The following is a 19292-nucleotide window of genomic DNA, read 5'->3' on the forward strand; positions in this document are numbered from 1 at the left end:
CCACAGGCTTCCTGGAGAAGCTGCGGACGCCCCATCCCTGGAGGTGTTCAAGGCCAGGACGGATACGGCTTTCAGCAACCTGGTCTGGTGGCTGGCATCCCTGCCCGGGGTGGCAGGGTAGATGCGATGCCCTTTAAGGTAGATGCTCTTTAAGGCCCCATCCAACCCAGCGCACGCCGCGGCCGTGTCCCCGCGGCGCTGACACGCCCCGCAGCCCGGCCAGCCGCGGCCGCGGACCCGCCGCCTCCCCCGGCCGGGCCCGGCGGGGCTGGAGCCGCCTCCTGACGTCGGGAACCTGCGGCGCGGGGGCGGAGCGGGGCGGGCGCCGGGAGCGGCCCGCGGGGCAGGCAGAGCCGGCTGGCGGGGCGCGGTGCCCGGCTGCCACCGCGCCGAGGGCCGCAGCAGGTAGGGCGGGCAGGCGGGGGCCGGGGGCCCGGCACACAAAGGGCTGTGCCGGCGGCTCCCGGCTCCCCTTCCCGGGTGGGCGCTTTGTGGGGCCGCGGTGTGTGGGGCCGCGGTGTGTGGGGCCGCGGTGTGTGGGGCCGCTCGTGTGTCGCGCCACGGGCGCGGCAGCCCGGAGCGGCGGCTCCCGGAGCGGCGGGGCCGTGCGGGCTGTCCGCGGCCCCCGCGGGCTGTCCCCGGCCCCCGCGGGCTGTCCCCGGCCCCCGCGGGCTGTCCCCGGCCCCCGCGGGCTGTCCGCGGCCCCCGCGGGCTGTCCCCGGCCCCCGCGGGCTGTCCGCGGCCCCCGCGGAGCTCGCTCGTCCCCACCTGCGCGCCCCGCGGCCGCTGAGGCGGCGGCGGGGCCGGGGAGCGCGGCGCAGCCCGGGGAAAATGGAGATCTCCTTCCCCCGGTGCGCTTAGGAATGCAGCTGGGAGCCCGGGAGGTGGGTGCGGGGAAGGCGAGAGCCTGGCGTGTGCGGCTGAATCCTCCTTCCTGCAGCCAGGGAGAGGAAGGTGGGATGCCGCGGGGGAGGCCCGGCAGCAGGCTGCCCGCAGCCGGGCTGTGGCAGCGACAACGAGCAGGTGTGGCCGGGAGAGCGCCGGTGAGTGCCGCACGCAGGTCACAGCTGCCGCCCCTCCGCCCGCTGGGCGCCGAAACCCCGCGGGGAGTCGCAGCCTGCGCTCCCTCACCTGGCGTGTGGACCAGCCGTGCAGCGGGGGAGGAAGGGAGGAAGGATTTGTGGGCTCCCAGTTTACACCAGGATGGAAGTGGGATGAGCAATAGGGAGGTTCTCCTAGCACGGGTGTAAGCGCTCCTGGGAGTGCGCTGTGAAAGGTTAAGGGAGCCACGTTATGTCACCTTACTGATGTGCTGGTCCACGTCTCTGATGATGGGAGAGGCTCAAGCTGTGTAGCACTGTGGCAGTGGTGAGGAAATGTTCTGGAAAGGAGATCTTTTTTGTTTTCTCTTTTTTCCCCTCCACCATATTTCATAATGTCATTGATTGGATTCAGATGGATGTTTCAATTTTTTAAACAATCCTTTCTTCAGATCCTTAGTCTTACTTTGCCATGGGAATATTTCTAGGGCTGCAGAGCTCCTACACATGGGCAGGAGGTCCTGGCAGACACTTCACAACTGCTTGTTGTCACCAGAGATTTAAAATAGGAACACAAGTGCATAGGGCAGCGTTGGGTCCCATGGTAGAGGGAAATTTGGGAACAGCAGCTACACACTCTTGTACTTGTGCAGTTCATTAATAGCTAACTCTGTCTTGTGGGGTTTTTCTTTTTTTGTGTTTAGGATGTATAAAGGTTAAGTGCCAAGCGCCAAAATGAGCGTGACTTCGTGGTTCTTGGTGAGCAGCACTGGCATTCGCCATCGGCTCCCTCGGGAGATGATATTTGTTGGAAGAGATGACTGTGAACTGATGCTCCAGGTAACATGACGCTTTTTTTTTTTGTAATTCTTCTGAAGATGCAGTAGATGTGTATGTAATACTGGGGACCTGTAGAGATGTTTGATGCTTTGAAGAGACACCTTTAAAAGGAACGTCTTCTTTTTGTCCTGAGTCTGCGTTTCCCCTGAAGACTTCATGTTTGTGACAGTGAGTGAGGTTTTCAAATTGCCATGTCATCAGATGGATAGGATCCATAGTGGTGGGAGATTAATCAAATAGATTAACTGTCTTGATGCTACTAGAAGCAGTAAACAAAGACATGCCATTCTGTCCTGATCTGTGATTATGCTGCTGGCTTTTTTAGCTTTTAACATATGCACTGTTTACATGTGATTTGAATGCAGGCAGGGTTTTTTGTTTACCTGTTTTTCCCCTTTAAGTTTGATTGAATTATTCATTTCTCAGGTGTTTTTATCATGGTAGAAAATGCTGATGTTTAGCAGAGGAAATCTGTTTTGGTAGGCTGAGTAGGCTGGTGACCTCTTCCCAAAGTAATTGTGTTACTTGGGCAAATTTTCAGCTTCAGTTAGTACTTTCCATACCAGCATGTGTCTCTGCTGGACCTAATCCAGCATGTCTGAAGTCTTGACTGAGGTTCTGATGTTTGACAGCATAATGTAGTAGATGTCACTCCAGATGAATGGAGCTAGAATCTTGCAAAGAGCTTCTGACACGAGCAGTTTAGCTCAAGAATTTGTAGAAGCTCAGAATTAAAATAGTGATTCTGCTAAACCCATGCCATGAGTACTTAGGTGCACAAAAAATTTTCTATTGCACCTGCCCATCCCCTTTTTGCCCCTTTGTGAAGGTGGCAAATGTTCCTGTAGGTGGCAAAATTAGGAAGCTGCCTACACAATGGAGACTCTCTCCTCATAATTTCCACTACTGACCTGATCATAGGCATGTCCTAAATGCTGTGCTGAGGATCTACTGAGGAGGCTTTGTCTGTAGTTGCTGTAGGGATTTTGTATGATATGTTAGTAGGAGGTCTGTTTAGAGAGGTAGAAGTTGTTGTAGGAGGTGTGCTTGAAGGGCAAGGTGCTATCTAGATGTAATAAAATGTCAGTGTCCACAAGAGGAGAGTTTGCAGTGTTTGTCCTGCTCTGCCTGCTGGCAGTGAGTGGCATGGCTGTGCTGCTGTAGAGTTGGGAGCTCCTGTTCCACAGCAGATCGTTTGTTTGGGTTCTCCCATGAATCACACTATCTCTTATTTCATGTTTCTACATGTCTGGCTGGTGAGGCATGTAAAGGTGAGACATTAAAAATGTCCTGATACTTGCTGTACATCTGCATTTGGCTGCTCAGGAACCTGATTGGCATCTTCTCTCATGACTGGGAGGGAGACACACACAGTGTCCCTGGTTTCCAGAAATGGTCTGAGTTTTAGGCTGCCCATCTTAATATCTTGTGAAAGAACTTGCGGCTTGTCAGCTTTCAGTATTCTGACAGTCATGTCTTAAGCTGTGGTCTCTAAAATAATAAAGACCCCAAATAACAATTACGCTTAAAATACACAGCTTTTTTCTCTAGCTGCTTATGGGGTTAACTGGATGTTGTGGATTGTGAGCCACTCCATACCAGCCAGAGTTTTTCATGCTTCTTTGCAAGTCTGAGCTGGCTTGTCAGTGTTGCTTGTGGAGTACCCAATCTTGTGAAGCTCTTGATTTGCCATGCACTTTTCTACAAGGTAAATGAATTGAGATTCCTGGAGGAGCCAAGAATATATGTGAGGCAGTTGTATCTAAGGGTTCAGAGGTTGTGGGTGGTATTAAAAGAGTTACTCATTATTTCACCAGAGTGAAGGCTCTGGATTGTCTATAAAAGCCAGCATGGGGTGAGCTGCATGTGACCCTTTATAAGCATAGTGGTCTGCTATCTCCAGTAATAAAGCTTTTTCTAGGCTCACATGTAAGGTCTTGTTTTGAACAGCACAGCACATTCTTTTCCTAGCCATTTGCTTATGAAGATGTTTTCCAGAGCTACCTGGGGCTCCAAATGAGATGTTTGTAGTAAGACTGAGTGCAGAACAGAAACTGTGAACATGGAGTCTTCATATCCAAGCAGAATTGTATGAGAGCAGATGGAGGATGGATCTAAAAATAGACTTTTCCCCTACTGTGACTGTCCATGTCAGAGAATCGTTGTGCAGACTGGCACAATCATTTGTCTTGGGGGAGCTTAAGAAGCAGGGCAGTTATCAGAGCAGATGGACAGAGCTCTTGTGGCAGTTGTTTGCACCTTGTTGTATTTCTGGCGTACTGACCCTGAAACTGTATATTCACTGCATGGTTATTTTCCATCTATATTTCAAGATACTGGCATTTAATCCTTTAAAGTGCACAGCTGGGAACAAACTGGCAGTGACTGGGTGACCTGGTCATTGTTTTTTCATGTCTAAGGCTGTTACTGCTTATTGATTTCATCGTGATATGGTTTGTGGTTCCCTGTTGAGACTACGTGTAACATGGTGCTCAAACACACAACACAGAGATAATCCTTGTTCTGGCGACCTGCAGTCTTGCCTTCCTCATTTTACTGTTTTAGGAGTGTCTTGTCTATTGATATTTTCTTGGAATGTGCTGTCTCAAAGTATCAGGTCTCTAAACAGCAAAAAAGGATGGATTTGTCACCAAACAATTAAGCTTTAGCTTTGTCTGGTTTTCTTATTTCATAATACAAGTAGTGGATTTGCTTTCTGATTAACAAAGAGGTGAAGAAACCCAGAGTCTTTAATCTTAGAATTGAGTAGGTCTGATAGTAGGGAAACATAATCTACCTTGATATCTTCTATACCTACTAAGAGGATTAGAAATATTTTAAATGTTTTTGCAGCCCTCTAAAGCTTCTAGTACAAGTAAATGCGAGATTTACATTGGGTTTGAATAATGCATGGGGGAAAATGCCATAAAGTGTAGCTGTAACTTGGCATGCAGTGTTGCTACCAGAGCCAAGGGCTCAATTCTGCCCTTTTTCTAAGAAAAGTGCTTGATTTCTTCAACAGCCTTGCTGCTTCCTTCAGGTAACAGTGAACAAACTGCAGGAGTGTGGAAATCTGGACCTTCACTAACTTGCATTGGTGTGGATTTTTAATGTGAAACTTGGGGGTGTTAGGAAGTAACGATCTGAAAAAAATCTACTCTTTTTTTTAATCAAAAATAAAAGAATTTTGGGACCATCCTGAAGAAAATATTTTTTCCCTCTCCCCAGCAACCTTATTTTGGGGAATGCAGCTGCCATTTTTATCAGCTTTGATCATTTGCTTAATGTGATGAGTATTCAGGGAACAAACATTTTGCAAACTCAAAAATTTCACTTAACCATTAAAACATTCTCCGCTGCCCCTAAACAAAACTTATATTTTTTTTTTTTATTTTTCCTAAATGTAAATATTTAACAGAATGGAAAGCAGTGTCATGATTTCCCTGTGTTTGTTTGATTATGATGTTTACTGGAAAATTTGGGGAATAGAAATGTTTAATCAGTGCTCCCCTGATTATTTCCCTCCCTTTAGAATGATGCTGTGGGCATGTGAGTTTGTACATGCGTGTGAGTTACAGCAGGAGTAGGTGCAGGCAGCATGGTGCTTTCTGTTTTATGCCTTTATCCTGTATGCCTTTTGGGACAACCTGACATTTCCTATCAGGAGACACTGTTTGCAATTGCTTATAATTCTGCTAAACTTTGTAGCTGTTTGGGATGAGAGTTTATTTTCCAGGCATGTTTTTTATGCCGTGTGTTCTGGATGCAATCATTTACCTCCTGTCTTTGCTGTGAGCAACTCTGAGAAAAATGCTGTTTTCTTCAGGTCAATTATTTAAAAGTATATTTAGCCTGTTCTTTGAAGTTCTGGCATTGTAGTTGAGCTGGGTCAGGGAAGATTTTCAAAAGTGAATGACTAGGTTGGAGGTGGTGTTTTTTTTTTGTTTGGTTGGGGTTTTTTTTGTTTGTTTGTTTGTTTTTCCCTTAATCAATAATCCAAATGTGTTTGACCAAGTTCCAAGCCTTTGAATAAAAGCTGGAGTTTGAATGTGGTCAGCAGGGACTTACTTGATAGTATTGCCGTAAGTAATTCCATCTGGGAGTGATGTTGGCAAGGAGATGGAGTGGAGTAGTGTCACGGGTTGGGCAAAGAGGAACTGGGTGCAGGTATTCACAAGACTAGAGTGTAGATGTAACAGCAGCTGTACTAGATTAGATCAGAGTACACCTAACCTGGCATCCTGACTCAGTGGTCAAAGCAGCTGTCGAGGAAAGGGCAAGAACAAGCCAAGAGTGTAATGATACTTCCAGAATGCTTGTTTAACCTCTTCACCTGTGTTTCAGGAAGCCACAGGTCAGATCTTTGCATGTAGTGCTTGCATTTCTACTCTGTAGAGCTTCACCAAATGATGAAGATTTGGCCAAGTGAGGAAGTACAATGAGGATTCTGTTTGTGCGGAGTGAGAGGAGGAGCAGCAGGACTTGGAAGAGTGGAGAGGGTGGTGCACATAGGGCAGAAGATGCTCGGAGTGGGCAAAACGGGCATTACAGGATGTGGCTGCTGAGCAGCATTGCCTTTAGGCCTGAGAATGGGTCAAGACTTGCTGTTTATTATTCTGGTGTCAGAAGGGAGCTGTGAAAGCTCCTAGCCAAGCATCTGTCACTGGTCCAGATGGGACCAGTGCTGCTTATGATACCAATTAGTCAGTTCAAGTGGTAAGTCCTTGTGAGCTGGACATAGTTCATTCTCCTGGTGAATCACACTAAGGTAACAATACTGTGTTTCCGTCTTTTTAGCCTGCTTTGTTAAAAAGACAGGGAATTATAAGCATTCTAGGAACTGAAGGAGTATTCTTATGGCTGCTAAGTCAAGTGTTTATAACTGCAGAGCAGTTACAACACCCTAGTGTGAAGGCTGCTGAAGGCTGCCTGTGTAATTCTGCCTCTGCCCCTGTGTACATAGGCATGAAGATGCAATCTGTTATTGTGTAGTTCCTGGGTATTTTTCCCTGCAGGATCTGTTCTGTGTCTGGTATGCAGGGTGCACGGCGTGTTCCACAAATAATAGAGTGCAAAGATGAACTCTGCCTGTGTGTGACATCTGGTCAAATTAAGGTTTCATTGACCTGGTGTATCCTGCCTTCCCTGGGCCATACTTGATAATATTGTGTCTTTGCTGTGTAGTTTAGTAAGTGCATACATAAACAAGTGCAAACAGGTGTGGTGTGGGTTGTCTACAGTGTTATGCTGGGAAGAAGCAGATGGTAAGAACTTGGTAGATGATCTTTTTCCTGGTCCTTCTAGGTGCATTCACTACAGTGCGGAAATTGCATCCCTCTATTGCTCACATATTTCCAGCACTGGGAGCTCCCAGAAGAAGCCATGAGGAATCTCTGCTGGGTTTTGTGTCTGGACCTCCTTCCCCATGGCAGTGTAGGGTTGAAGTGGGAAGCTGTAGTCGGACAGGGAGATGCCCCACCTGTGCTGTTTCACTGCAATTATCCAGAGGGTGTGAACAAGCACCTGAGTTACTCCCTGGGTGTTGGGAATTGCCAAGAGTAATTCATTAGGTGCTACAAAGGAGGTAAGAGTCTTATAAAAGAGAATGGATCTAGCCTTGGGAAGGTGCTGCTTTTTGACAGGTAGTGTTTCCAGGTGCTGGGATAGCAGCTGTGGGAGGAAGGATGCACATCCTGTATTTCCAGGCCTAGAGTTGTTTTTTTGGCTCTTCCTTGTACCATTGTGTTCTGTTAATGTGCACTTGATGGGAGGAGGTTACTATGCCTGATGGCATATGAGTGTAGGAGGCTGGAGGCATAGCAAGACTGGCAGATCTGGGAGGGGAGTTCATTGCTGGAGGCAGGGAAGGGAGAGAGGTGATGGTGGCACTGAAGGCAGATGGTTATTAGGGTTGAGAGGGCTTCATGCAGGTGCTGGAAGCCTGGACTGCCAAGGGAGGGTTTGTCCCACTCTGGAGTGGGCAGATTAAAAAGGGAGATGCATCTTCCTTGTATGAGATCCTGATACAGGCAGTAGCTGTTCAGCTGCACTATAAAAATTCAGGCTTGTGTCCCACCTAAAATGATGCTTTTCTATTCCTCCTGGGTGGCCATGTAAAACAAAGGGAAAGCCAGTGCATCTTGGGCAGCATGCTCCCTGCCTGTGGTCAGGATCTGACCCTGGGACACTTGAACCAGTTCACTTTGGGAATGGGGAACCAACAAGCAAAAACCCATTTTACTCCAAAATAACGGGTTAAGTTTTTATGGGAACCATGCCAGCCTCCAAATCCCTTTGCCAAGCTGTGGGGATTACAGTTTCATTTTCCTGGGGGATTTCTCTCTTTTGTTCAATGCATTATTTTTTTGCTTGAATACTCAGGCCTTGGTTCAGCCACAGATCCTCAAAGTCCATTATTTTGGCTGCAGCAAAGCTGAGGGCAGGAGCCTCTGCAGCCTGGGAGCTGTAAGGCGAGTCCAGCCCCAGGATGAGGTGGCTACACTTGCTGAAAAGATTTGTCTGCTTAGGCAGAGTCATTAGAAGCTGGCAGCACCTGCCCCTGGGAGCCATCAGGCTGCCACAGGGGTGACACACTTGCAACCAGCCTGGGCCAGGATGGAGCATTCACTGATATTCTGGAAAAGTATATATATTGTATATAAAGTATATATTGGAGGGGCCAATGCACACGACACTGTGAAATGCTTTGTGGTGAAAGAGAAGGACCCAGTCTTCATGTCTGTCATTAAATGTTATCCAGCATATATTTACTTTTTTTAAATTTAGTTTTGTCTATCTCCATTCTAAAGTGGGACACCAACAGAGGTTTATATTTCCTTACTGGGGCACTTGTGCAGAATACAGTACTGGCAGAAATGTAACCTGTTCACTATGGAAAGTATTTGGGCAACTGTTTTATTGCATGCTGCCACCAGAACACTGCAGTTATTTTGTGCCAGAAGTGCACAGCAGTCTGCAGTGAGGAACAGGGAAACTGCTCATGTTTGTTTATTTTATCTCCAGTGCCACGATGCCTTGCGGCGCTGGCAGGGCTGAGGTCCAAATCTCAACCCCAACTGGTAGGTTTTCACCCATGGTAATTCTCCTGAGAAAAAAAGTAGCATCTGTATCTGCACAGACAGCTGAGCTGTGTCTGCTCCCCAGCCCTGTGGGGAAATGCAGGCTGGCTGGCTGGATTTCTCCTCCTGCCTTTCTAAGCAGGTGTTTGTGCCTTGTGGATTTTGCTTAGCATCTCTGCAGCTCATGTGTTCATCCTGAGATCCCTGCTCTCTGCATCAGACCCTTCACCAAACACAAAGCTGTAGGGTATGTAGCACACGTAGCCAGTGTGATTTGTGCCTCTGTGGAGATTTCTGGAAGCTTTTGAAGCTGATTTTGCTGATTTGATGATGTGTGCAGTTTTGAGAATCACAAGTTGCATGGCTGATTGGAACCTGGTAATCCAAGGTGTTGGTACCGCTGTGGGACTGGCAGACCCCCAGGTACTATCTGATTAACATGATTGTGGAAGAAGGAAGAGCTATATATAAAGTACCTCCATCCTCAGTTATATACTGTGTGTGCATTTTGTCTACTAGGTATTTAAAGCATGATGCATGGTAGATAGTATGACAGAAAAGCAGCACAACCTTATATTAGGAAGTTATTTGAATGTCTGGAAATTCCAGCCTTGGATGAGGACTGAGTATAGTAACAAATCAGTGTCCATGTTTTCCCTGCAGAGAAGTGTAAATATTCTTAATCAGAAAAGCACACGTGTTTTCTTGAGAGTTGTTTTCATTTGATAACAAATCCAGTGTTGGGACATGGTGAGAATGCTATGTACTTCCTTCATTTCCAGCCTCTGGGAGTGTAGCCTTGTTTCTTGCCTGAAGATCACCACTGCCTAAGAGGACTCCTCCCTTCCTTCTTTTCCCCTTCTCAGCCTCCCCTCAGGTGTTCCAGCTCTGGTTTGGTTGTTTGGATCTCTTACCCATATCTCGGGACTACTGCTCACCCTGTCACAAGTGCTTTTCTGGTGAAACAGATTAACTGCAAGGATGCACTGGTTATTTTTTGCTTTTGACATCTGGATATGGGTAATTGAGGTTTCTTATTAACACTTTATTGAAAAATCTGTTGCTTGTTTTTTTTTTTTTTTATTTTGGACCCCTGTGTCTACTCATGATGGATCAGTCTTGCCTTTGGTTGTAGAGGTCATGGCTGATCATTAAGCGAAACTCAGTATTTGCTGCACGTGTGTATTTAGGCTAGAAGTCCTCTTATGTTAGTGATTCAGTCAACTTAATTGCAGTTTTTCAATTTGTAGAAGCCTAAAATCTTTCCAGTGAAGTTGCAGATGGCTGGGAGCTCTGCAGCCATGGATGTGTTGACTAAGGCTTCTTTAATCACTTTCTGTGATTCAGCAGGTCACTCCTTAGAAACCACTGACCTGCTGGGCTGAAGTGACTGTCCCTGGGCTCTCATGCTGTTACCAGCATGGAAACTGGTTTGTCTCCTCATGGGAAGTGGGATTGAGGGAGCGTGCTCCTCTCTGAGACAAAAGCACCATCAGCTGCTGGCACTGCACACAAGAGCAGTTTATGTTAAATGTGACTGATGTTGAAATAAACCACACCTCAGTTCTCAAGTAAGAGTGACCTTTGGCAAGTCTGCATCAAAATAAATAAGGTGTGATTTTAGTTTCTTTGAGTTTCCTTGGAGACAGGTCCTTAGGAACTCCTGCTGCCAGTTCCTGTGATGTTTGCTGGCTTAACATAAACAAAACTAAGAAAATTCCTTCACTTCTCTGCAAAAGCATGACATTTCACAGAAGTGCAATCTGCGTAACAGTTTGCCTTGTTCCTGATGTACTCTTAAAGAGATGCTGAGAGGAAGACTGTGGGTCAGATTTTGCTTGTTGTTTTGACTCCTTTTGCGGTGGGCTTTCTTGAACACAGCTGAAACTTCCTTGGAAAACAGGGTGGCATACATTGGTTCATTTGGTGACCTCTTTCTGCATTTATGGAGGGCAATATCATGTTGCTAGAATATATGTCTGCTCCCCTGAGATGACCCTCATCTGTTGGGGACCCCTGAGTGGCTGAAGTCAGCTGTTGCAGAACGCAGCTGAACAAGGGCTGTGCTCAGTTACATCAGGGTCAGATGCAGGGCAAGTTGAATTTTTTGGAGACAGCTGGTTCCCAGAAATAAACTTCTTTTTAAGTGACCTGTGATACATTTAAAATCAGATAGCAGATATTCCCTGGTTTTTTGTCTGGGTTAACTTTTTGGGCTGGAAACCTTTCTGCCTTTGGAAGGGGGCTAAGTGGTTTGTTCTACCTTTAGAATCTGTTAATGTTTAAATGAGCCTTCATGACGTGCTGTAAAAAACTAAAGCAAACACTGCTGCACCAGTTAATCAGCATTCCCTCGTATATCGTTGGGAACAGTGACACCCACAATTTTGAGTAGCAGAGGGATCACAGGGAAGACAGACCACATCTCTGCTGTGCAGGCACAGTCCTGTGTGTGGTTGTTTTTGACTCCCCTGGCATGAAGCATAGCACGTAAATGCCCATGAGCAGGGAGAGCGGATGGTCATCCCCCTCTGCTTTGTAGCTGAGGTGTGATGAGCCCTCCAGGAGCCCTGTCCAGAGCAGTGCTCAAACAGCCAGACTGTTGTGGGGACACACTTTGGGCTCACATCCCTCCAGAGGGTGTGAGGGACCAAGTGACGGATCAGGAACAACCTTAGCTTGTGTAGCATCAGCTGCTGTGGTACCTGAGGCTGTGCCTGGAGATACTGCTGTCCTCAGGGCCATGTGCTGAGGTGCAGAGGGCCTGGGCAGTGTCCCTCAGCTGTGCTTTCCTGGACCATCCTTACCTCACACTGCACACACCTGCCACACCCACTTTGGGTCTTTGAAAAATGGACTGGGGAGCTGCATCTGATGTAGATAATAAGAGAGAGAAGCAGTAGCTTCACTGCAAATGCTTGAGGTCAGGGGTCAGACACCAAGTGTGGGGATGGCATGGGGATGAGGGCTTTGTGTGTGCCTCTCCCGGGAGGGCTTTGCTGTCTGTTGCTTCTCATGTTTAGTGCTCAGCATAGCAGGAGACACAGGTGGGCTGTCCCCAGTCACGCTCTCTCTGCCTGTCCCACCTCTCTTTGTGTCTTTGGGGAGGTGATTGCTGTCTGAGCAGCATCAGTTGGGCAGCAAAGCATGAAGTGCTTCCTTGGAAGTCCAGCAGCATGTGGATAATTGTATTAGAGAAGGAGCTGGAGGCTTGGGGTCACTTGCCCCTGTCCTTGCTGCCTCTGCTTGGAGTGACATGTCATGAATAGTGTGAGGGACTTTGCAAGGTGGAAGGGTAATGTTACGGCCAGGTATGTGCTTGCTTCATATTGGTACTTCAGGGTTATTCTGGAGGATGTGTCTCCTGGGCTGATGGATGCTCTGCAGAGGAAGGAGATGCCATTTCTCAGGTGTTGTGGTACTTCTCATGTGCTTGACATTGGCAGGGCCAGAAGAAATTCCTGTAAATAGTAGTAGTTTGTGTGAAAAAAGCCTCTTTTTTTTTCACCAAGGAATTGCCTGAAAGAATCTTTGCCTCTGCATGCTTGCAAGAAGCCAGATAATGGCTTGCTGAGAGCAGTGCTGTGGAAACCAGTGCGTCTGTACTTGGCAAAAGGAAAGGACTTCCAGCAAGAATTTGTTGGTTGGTGCCCAGGAAGATGAGGATTAGCTGACTTGGAGCCTGGCTGGTCTCTCTGCTCTGGTATCATGGCCTCCCCTCCCCTGGCCTGAGGTACCAGGGAGATCTCAGTGCTCTGTGTACATGCTGCTTCCAGTGTCTGCCTAAGGTCAACTGCAGCAAGGACTCAAGTTATGAAAGGCAGCAGGTCTAAAAACAGACAGTCTGGTGTCTTTATAGCTGTAACACAGCATATTTCAAAATTATTCATAGATTTTGTTCTAGCACTTCTTCACAAGTCTGACGTGATGCCTGCTCAAGTGTCACACTATGTCTTGAAGATAAGGTGCATTACTTGTGCATTATGACAAAGCCAGTGGCACCAGATCACTGTCAAGTTCAGTGTACTCAAACCCAGTTTACAATTTAAATATTCCTGGAGTTGCTTTCTTGCTTATTCTAGGTTTACTAACCTCTCTCTAACTTGGAACACATCCTAAAATTTAAATCAATTCCAGGATATAATCCCGGGAACAGTATAATTTTTTGGGAACAAGTTTAGTTTGTAACTCAAGAAAATGACTTTTTTTTCTCTTTGAAAAATAGGAAGAAATGATCCCAAGTAGAAGCATCCCTAGTGTTGAGGCCATTGGCCTCAGCAGTTGAAAAATGGAGATCTTCTAGCTCATGCTGGCTCAGATCCTGGCCCTCAGGCTCTCAGTTTGACTGATTTTGTTCAGTGTCTATTGATATAATTTATTGAAATTGTGGCATAGTCTTGACAGCCTTCAGCAATTTTTAAAAACTTTTTATTTTCCCTTCTCCATTAAAATAGCCTATTGTCTTCAAACTCTGCAAACAACCATGGAAGCATTTACTGCTTATCCTTCCATTATTTATAGTAGTAAATAGTATTTAATCCTTCCTGCTTTCCCCCTCTGTCCCCCTACCCCACATGAAGGCAGTTTAATGTCTCAGTGTTGGCAGTGTCTATTATGCCTGACTGCTCTCACGCTCGCTGTGCTTCCCTTGCCAGTCCCGCAGCGTGGATAAGCAGCACGCTGTGATCAACTACGACAAGGACAAGGATGAGCACTGGGTGAAGGATCTCGGGAGCTTAAACGGAGTAAGTACCAAACCTCCCAGCTGGCAGGGGTGGCCTGGTGCTGTGCTGAGTCTGCAAGCACTCGTGTGCTCGCTGAATCCTGCTCTCAGACCATTTTGGGTCACTGCAGCTGTTGGCATGAGTTAAGCCAAACATGCATAATTATTTGCAAGGCCTGAGGTGGAGGTCATATAGCATCTCATCTTGGGAGGGGAAGGCTTTGGTGAATATTGTATTGCTTTTTCCCCTCTCTGCTGGTGTCCTTGCAGAATGCTTCAGGGCTCACAAAATTATGAAGCCTCTTCCAAAAGGGGAGGAAATAAATTCAGTGTCATGTTGGGGATCTTAAAGCTGGTGGAGATTCTGGAGCAGCTGTTCAGCACGAGCAGGGTAACCTTTTGGTAGTTCAGTTGTCAGTGCATGGAGTGATTTATAGGGGGATGAGACATTTAAGTTCATTGGGGGAAACTACTTAAAACCACCTTTTTTTTTATAATAATAAAAATTGCTCTTTTGCCTGCCTTGAGCCTGGTTTGCGTGAAGGCCGAGGAATACTGTGAGCACAGCAGAAGGAACTGAGCCTGACTGAATCTTAACACTTGCTCTGGTTTGACTTATGCAGTGGTGTTAGACACCTGAATTCCATGATATTTAAATATACCATTGTTGCTAAAAATGTCCAAATGTCATAGCATGCCTCTGTTTTGGTAGTTTCTTCATACAAGTGGAGCTATTCCTCTGCTGGAGCAGGCCTAAGCTAGATTCACATAATTGTTTTCCCAGTGGGGGTTCTACTGCAGCCATTGTTTCATTGTTTTGGACATAGAAGCCCTCCACCATCACAGCCACAAAACCACAAGATGAGCCCAGAAACTTGTATAAAAACAGTGGCTAAAGCAGCCCTCAACCATTCTGCCTCTTCTGGCATCTGAGCGCAGCAAGAATGAGTGCTAATCCTTCTCAGCCTAATAGCTGAAGGCATGCAGCCCTGCTGAAATGGGAATATTTCCAGTAACTGGTCTGGACTCTAGCTGGATTCCTGGTTCAAAAGCTATGGTATTTACCTCATGGTGGCAAAATAGCAACTGAAGATTCTGTTTGCAAGGGAGGGAAGACTTGTACCATTAATTATTTCCTATCTTCACATGCTAAAGCATAAGAATTTACAACATTTTAATAGTAGACTTATGCTTAGAGAGGCAGTGGAGTAAAAGGGAGTTACAGCAGTGCCTGCCCTCTGCAGCTGATCAAACATTTCTGTTGAAAAAGACTCTTGTGGCCAAACCAAATTTTGCGTGCAAGAAACATATCTTTATTTGAAAATTGTCACAAAAGCTTGTTTTCCCCCCTAAAACGAAAGAAATCACTTTTGAGCACCTTGATTTTAAATCCACTTTCAGAATTTCCTTTTATTTTGTATTTGAGTAGTCAGCAATGCATTATATGGCTTTGCTGGATAATCTGGTTCATATTAATTGTCAAAGTGTTTTATATTGTTTTTATTATAATGTTCAGGTAATTCTGCTGTCTCTATTCAGAGGTTTTTGTTTTTAAGGATAGCATTTCTATCCAGATTAAGAATTTTACTAGAGTTACTTTACCTCAGGTAAACATGGACAAATAGGTAAGTATCAAAATGGGTTCATGCAGACTTTTTTGAATTAAATTCAGCAAACAATTATTCCTTTTCCAGGTGCGATTGTTGTGGGTTTTTTAAATATTAAACACTTTAATGCAAATTGGAATTCTGTGCCTTTTAACTAGCTTCACTGTTTTTATTCTGAAATTACAGGCCTATTTCCCAGTTCTTCTGTAAATTGCCAGGAAAGTGGGGGCTGTTGTCTGCTGAGGTTCTAGTTTCCTGCTCTACCATTTATTTTTCCTCTGTGGTTAATGCTAGGTCTTATCATGCATGTTTGGCTTGGCTGAGGTGAGAAGACAGAAGGAAAAGACTGTGTTGCAGTCATGAAAACATGTAAATTCATTTTCTAGTGTAATTTTGTTTCCTCAGCTGTATTTGCATTAATGGCACAAAGCCCCAGCAACAGGTTCCTGGTCTGAGAGGCTGGGTGAATCCCACCATGCCAAGTAGGGTAACTGCTGGTGTCTGACTGCCTCAAATCCAGCTGTGGGAATGGTGAATCCCCATCAGCACTCTAGGGCTTCTTCAGCCTCTTCTTATTTTTTGTTTGGCCCAGATAATTGCAAAAATACATGGGTTAATTTGTGAAAGATGTACATGCACCCTTGGTTTGATCCTCGGTTGGTCTGGGAGAATTGTTTCATAGTGGTTCCCCTCAGGATGCAGAGACATCAAATACATTTATTCACAGCTGTGAAATACATGTCTTGCACCTTTAGAAGGATGTTAGTTTCTTTCAGCCTCAATTAACTGCCTGGAGCATGGGAAAAAGGGGTGTGTGAATTTTAGCATGATGGATTTGGTTATCTCAGACAGTGTGGCCGCAGCTGTCTTGGTGATGCTGATTCAATTTTTTTTCCCATTTCCCTGTGCATTTTCATTTCCCCTTTCCCCCATGATAGGCTTTGTTTGTTAAATTATCAGACCTTGGGGCTGACACCAGTCTTGTTTGCCATCCAGCAGAAAGCTGATTCCTAGTTCAGTAATTAAGGGCATGAGTTGCAACCGTTTGCTGGTTGAGATGGGTGTAGGAGAATCAGGAGCATTTGAAGTTCCTAACTTCAGGCACCTCATTTCCCTGCTCAAGTCAGAGACTAAAATTGTATTTGCAGTTGGTGCAAAGGAAATCACCCTAAAGGTCCCTTCACAGCACCTTGCTTTGAAGCATAATTGGAGTGCTCTGACTTGCCCATGGCAGGTACCTTGCTGGTGTTGGTTTTTCCAGGGAACTTAGCTCCTAGCTCCTGACTTGGTGCCAGCACGCTCTGAGTACGTGCAGTGCCATCAGCAGATGGACATGGGTGCCCACCAGGGAGCACCATCCATCTGAGATCCATCATCCTGATATCCTTGGTCAAAACCCATTCCTGTGCTTCTCTCCTGCAGACATTTGTCAATGATGTGAGGATTCCTGATCAGAAGTACATCACCCTGAAACTGAATGATGTCATTCGCTTCGGCTATGATATCCTTTCTGAAGAAGACTGGGACTCAGGCTTTCTTTGGGTTTTGTGCTGTTGGCTGCATGAAGAGGTACCAGGGCTAATTGTGTCTAATGAGTAAGGTGTTTGTTTTGCCTCTTGTAGCCTTTGGATGGCTCATGAGCTAGTGTTTCTCTACTATGAACCTGATTCAGAGCACATTAATCATGATGCCTGCATTGGACTTTGGATCAGGCTCTGCACTGGCAGTACTGACTGTGGAAGTGCCTCTTCAGTCTCCTCCTAAGTAAGGGTTGTGGTTTTTTATTTTTATTTGGGTGGCAGCTGTAGCTGCTACCAGCTGGGAGCAAACATAGTTCATGTATTTTTGTATGAACTAACATCTTCCTATTTTTTTTTAATTCAATTTGCCTTGTTTTATTAGTCATTTCACTCAGATGCTTTCTTTCAAACAATTTTCAGGCCTTCAGCCTTCAACAATTAGCTGTAGAGTTTGTGGCCAGACCCTTGACTCTGTACTGATTAAAGTTTGCCTATACGAATTGGTTCTGCCACAAAATGCAAGAGTAAATCTCACTTTAACAACAGCATAGTTCACCTCTAGCAAGGGAGGCTAGGTTTAGGTTACTGCTTTATTTACAGACTACAAATCCTGCCAGTGTCTGGTCACCTTTGCTTTCATCCCTATCTTTATCCTGATGTAATAGTATGGCTGGCTATAAACATAGATGTTGACATGCCTTTCTGAGCCCGAAGAGCAATAGTGATAAGTAGAGGCTCCTATTGCTGTCTTTTCATGTAATTTAATCCTTTTTTCACTTTTTTTCAGTGGCTTCTATCTGCCAAACTTTGCCCACTCAAGATGAATTTAGATTTAGAAGTAGCAAGTGTCTTCTCCAGGGTTTTGTTTTTTTTTTTTTTTTCTTTTCTGGGGAGATGTCAATTAAAACAGTCTGGACATTTCTGAGAATAGAGGCAGATACTAAGTTTTACCATTTGGTGGGGGAAAATGTTTGGCTGGAAAACTCTTGTGCATCCTTGACCCCAAGGCCACATTCTTCTGCCTTTTGCTGTCCCCATGATAATCCATTTGTGCTTGGCCATGCTTTAGCACTTGAAATACTCCAAACCTTTAGCCTTACTGGTCTTCCAGGGATCTGGTACCTCAGCTCTCAGCAGTGACAGTGCAGGAGCACTCACTGTTGCAACCAGGATTGCTTAAACTTATGTGTGTGCTGTCCTGGATCTGCAGGAAAAGAGGGTTTTCTGGGCCATGGATCATAATTTGGGTTTTGGTCACTGTCATCTGGGATCTTGTCATTAAAGATGGTGTCTTGCTGCACATGCGATGAAATCTGTTACAGGCAATCTCAGTTGAAGCTTTTCTTGACTTTGCAAATGCTTTTTTTTAATACAGCTGTTTGTGTATGTTCTGGTCTCTTGGTGTGTGAAGAAATGCACACAAGACTTGTCATGAACTCCAGTCCTGGGAAGGCAAAAATCAGTGCCTGGAGCATGGGTGGGTTTTAATGACTGCAATACCAGTTTAAACTTTTTACAGAAAGCAATTCTCAGCAATGATCAGCTGAGTTGAAGCATTTAGTCCTGCAATGCTTTCATGGCTATTCAAGTGAAATTAATTGTGAAGTGAATTCTACAACAAAAGTGAGTTGCAGATTTTATTGCCCTCAACACGGAAATTTTAAAGAATGTAGGTTTTAGAGTAGTCTTTGTGAGATGTACTGTACCTATGGCAGCTGTAAGGTCTTTCTCTGCTTTGCTGCTTCGGTGCCACTCTTTAGCAGAGCTTTCTGTGCACACTGCAGTTCAGCTTGGTGTGGATGGCAGCATCTCCTGAGGTCTTGGAGTCACTGTGTCCTTTTGCAAAAGAGCATTTCTCTTTTCCATTTACAGTTTCACTTACAGGCTGTGCACAGTTTCCCTGCTAGGCCAGTATCACTTGGTTTATTTTTAGTCCATCTTTCCTTTTTCCTCCTCTTTGGTTTCTGCTGTGCTGATTGGGTTGTTCATGATGACATTCCAGATGCCAGCTTTTTTTTTTTTTTTTTTTTTAATACAGCATTGCTGAGGATTATTGCCTGGGCTCAACCACATGGATGCCTCCCTTCCTAAGAGGTCACAGCAGCTCACGACCTGATTTACTTTTTATCTAGAAAACTGCAGTGACTGAAAGGTCTTGCAAGAGAGCACCATGAGCACCATTGTCCCAGGCATTTGAGCAAGGAGCTGAACTCTGCTGCTCCCTTATCCAGCATTTGAGACTGGCCCATCTTGGCCAGGATACTGACTGGTCTGCCTGAAGCTGCCAGCCAGGTGGAGAGGATCAGGGTGTAAGCTGAGCTGGGGCTCTGGTTGCTCCCCCAGGTCCTGCACAGAGTTCCTGGTGCTCCTCCAGGCTCCTCCTGCTCAGGTCCCCTTGTCTACTGCCCCTCAGCTGTTGTGGGTCTGGCCAGCAAATGTGACTGCACAAGAAAACCATGCTGGGCTGCAGCACGGGCAAGTTT

The 19292-nt window shown here is 45.9% G+C and overlaps 1 protein-coding gene across 9 annotated transcripts in view; it reads left to right on the plus strand.

The window, feature by feature from the left end:
- Nucleotides 1-266: 266 nt before the first annotated feature.
- The window catches only part of CEP170B (centrosomal protein 170B), a 58339-nt gene continuing 39313 nt past the window's right edge, over nucleotides 267-19292 (plus strand). For 8 of the 9 annotated variants that reach the window (XM_085580846.1, XM_085580848.1, XM_085580851.1 and 5 more), the window contains exons 1-4: nucleotides 267-405; nucleotides 1745-1880; nucleotides 13615-13704; nucleotides 16712-16790. In XM_085580846.1, coding sequence (XP_085436972.1) covers nucleotides 1776-1880; nucleotides 13615-13704; nucleotides 16712-16790 — 274 coding nt within the window. In that variant the 5' untranslated portion in view covers nucleotides 267-405; nucleotides 1745-1775. Of the gene's footprint in view, nucleotides 406-923; nucleotides 1044-1744; nucleotides 1881-13614; nucleotides 13705-16711; nucleotides 16791-19292 lie in introns of those variants that run through there. The other variant, XM_085580847.1, reaches the window with a different exon arrangement.

Source organism: Lonchura striata, chromosome 5 (genome assembly GCF_050655825.1).
Source record: "Lonchura striata isolate lonStrDom1 chromosome 5, ASM5065582v1, whole genome shotgun sequence".
NCBI lineage: Eukaryota > Metazoa > Chordata > Aves > Passeriformes > Estrildidae > Lonchura > Lonchura striata.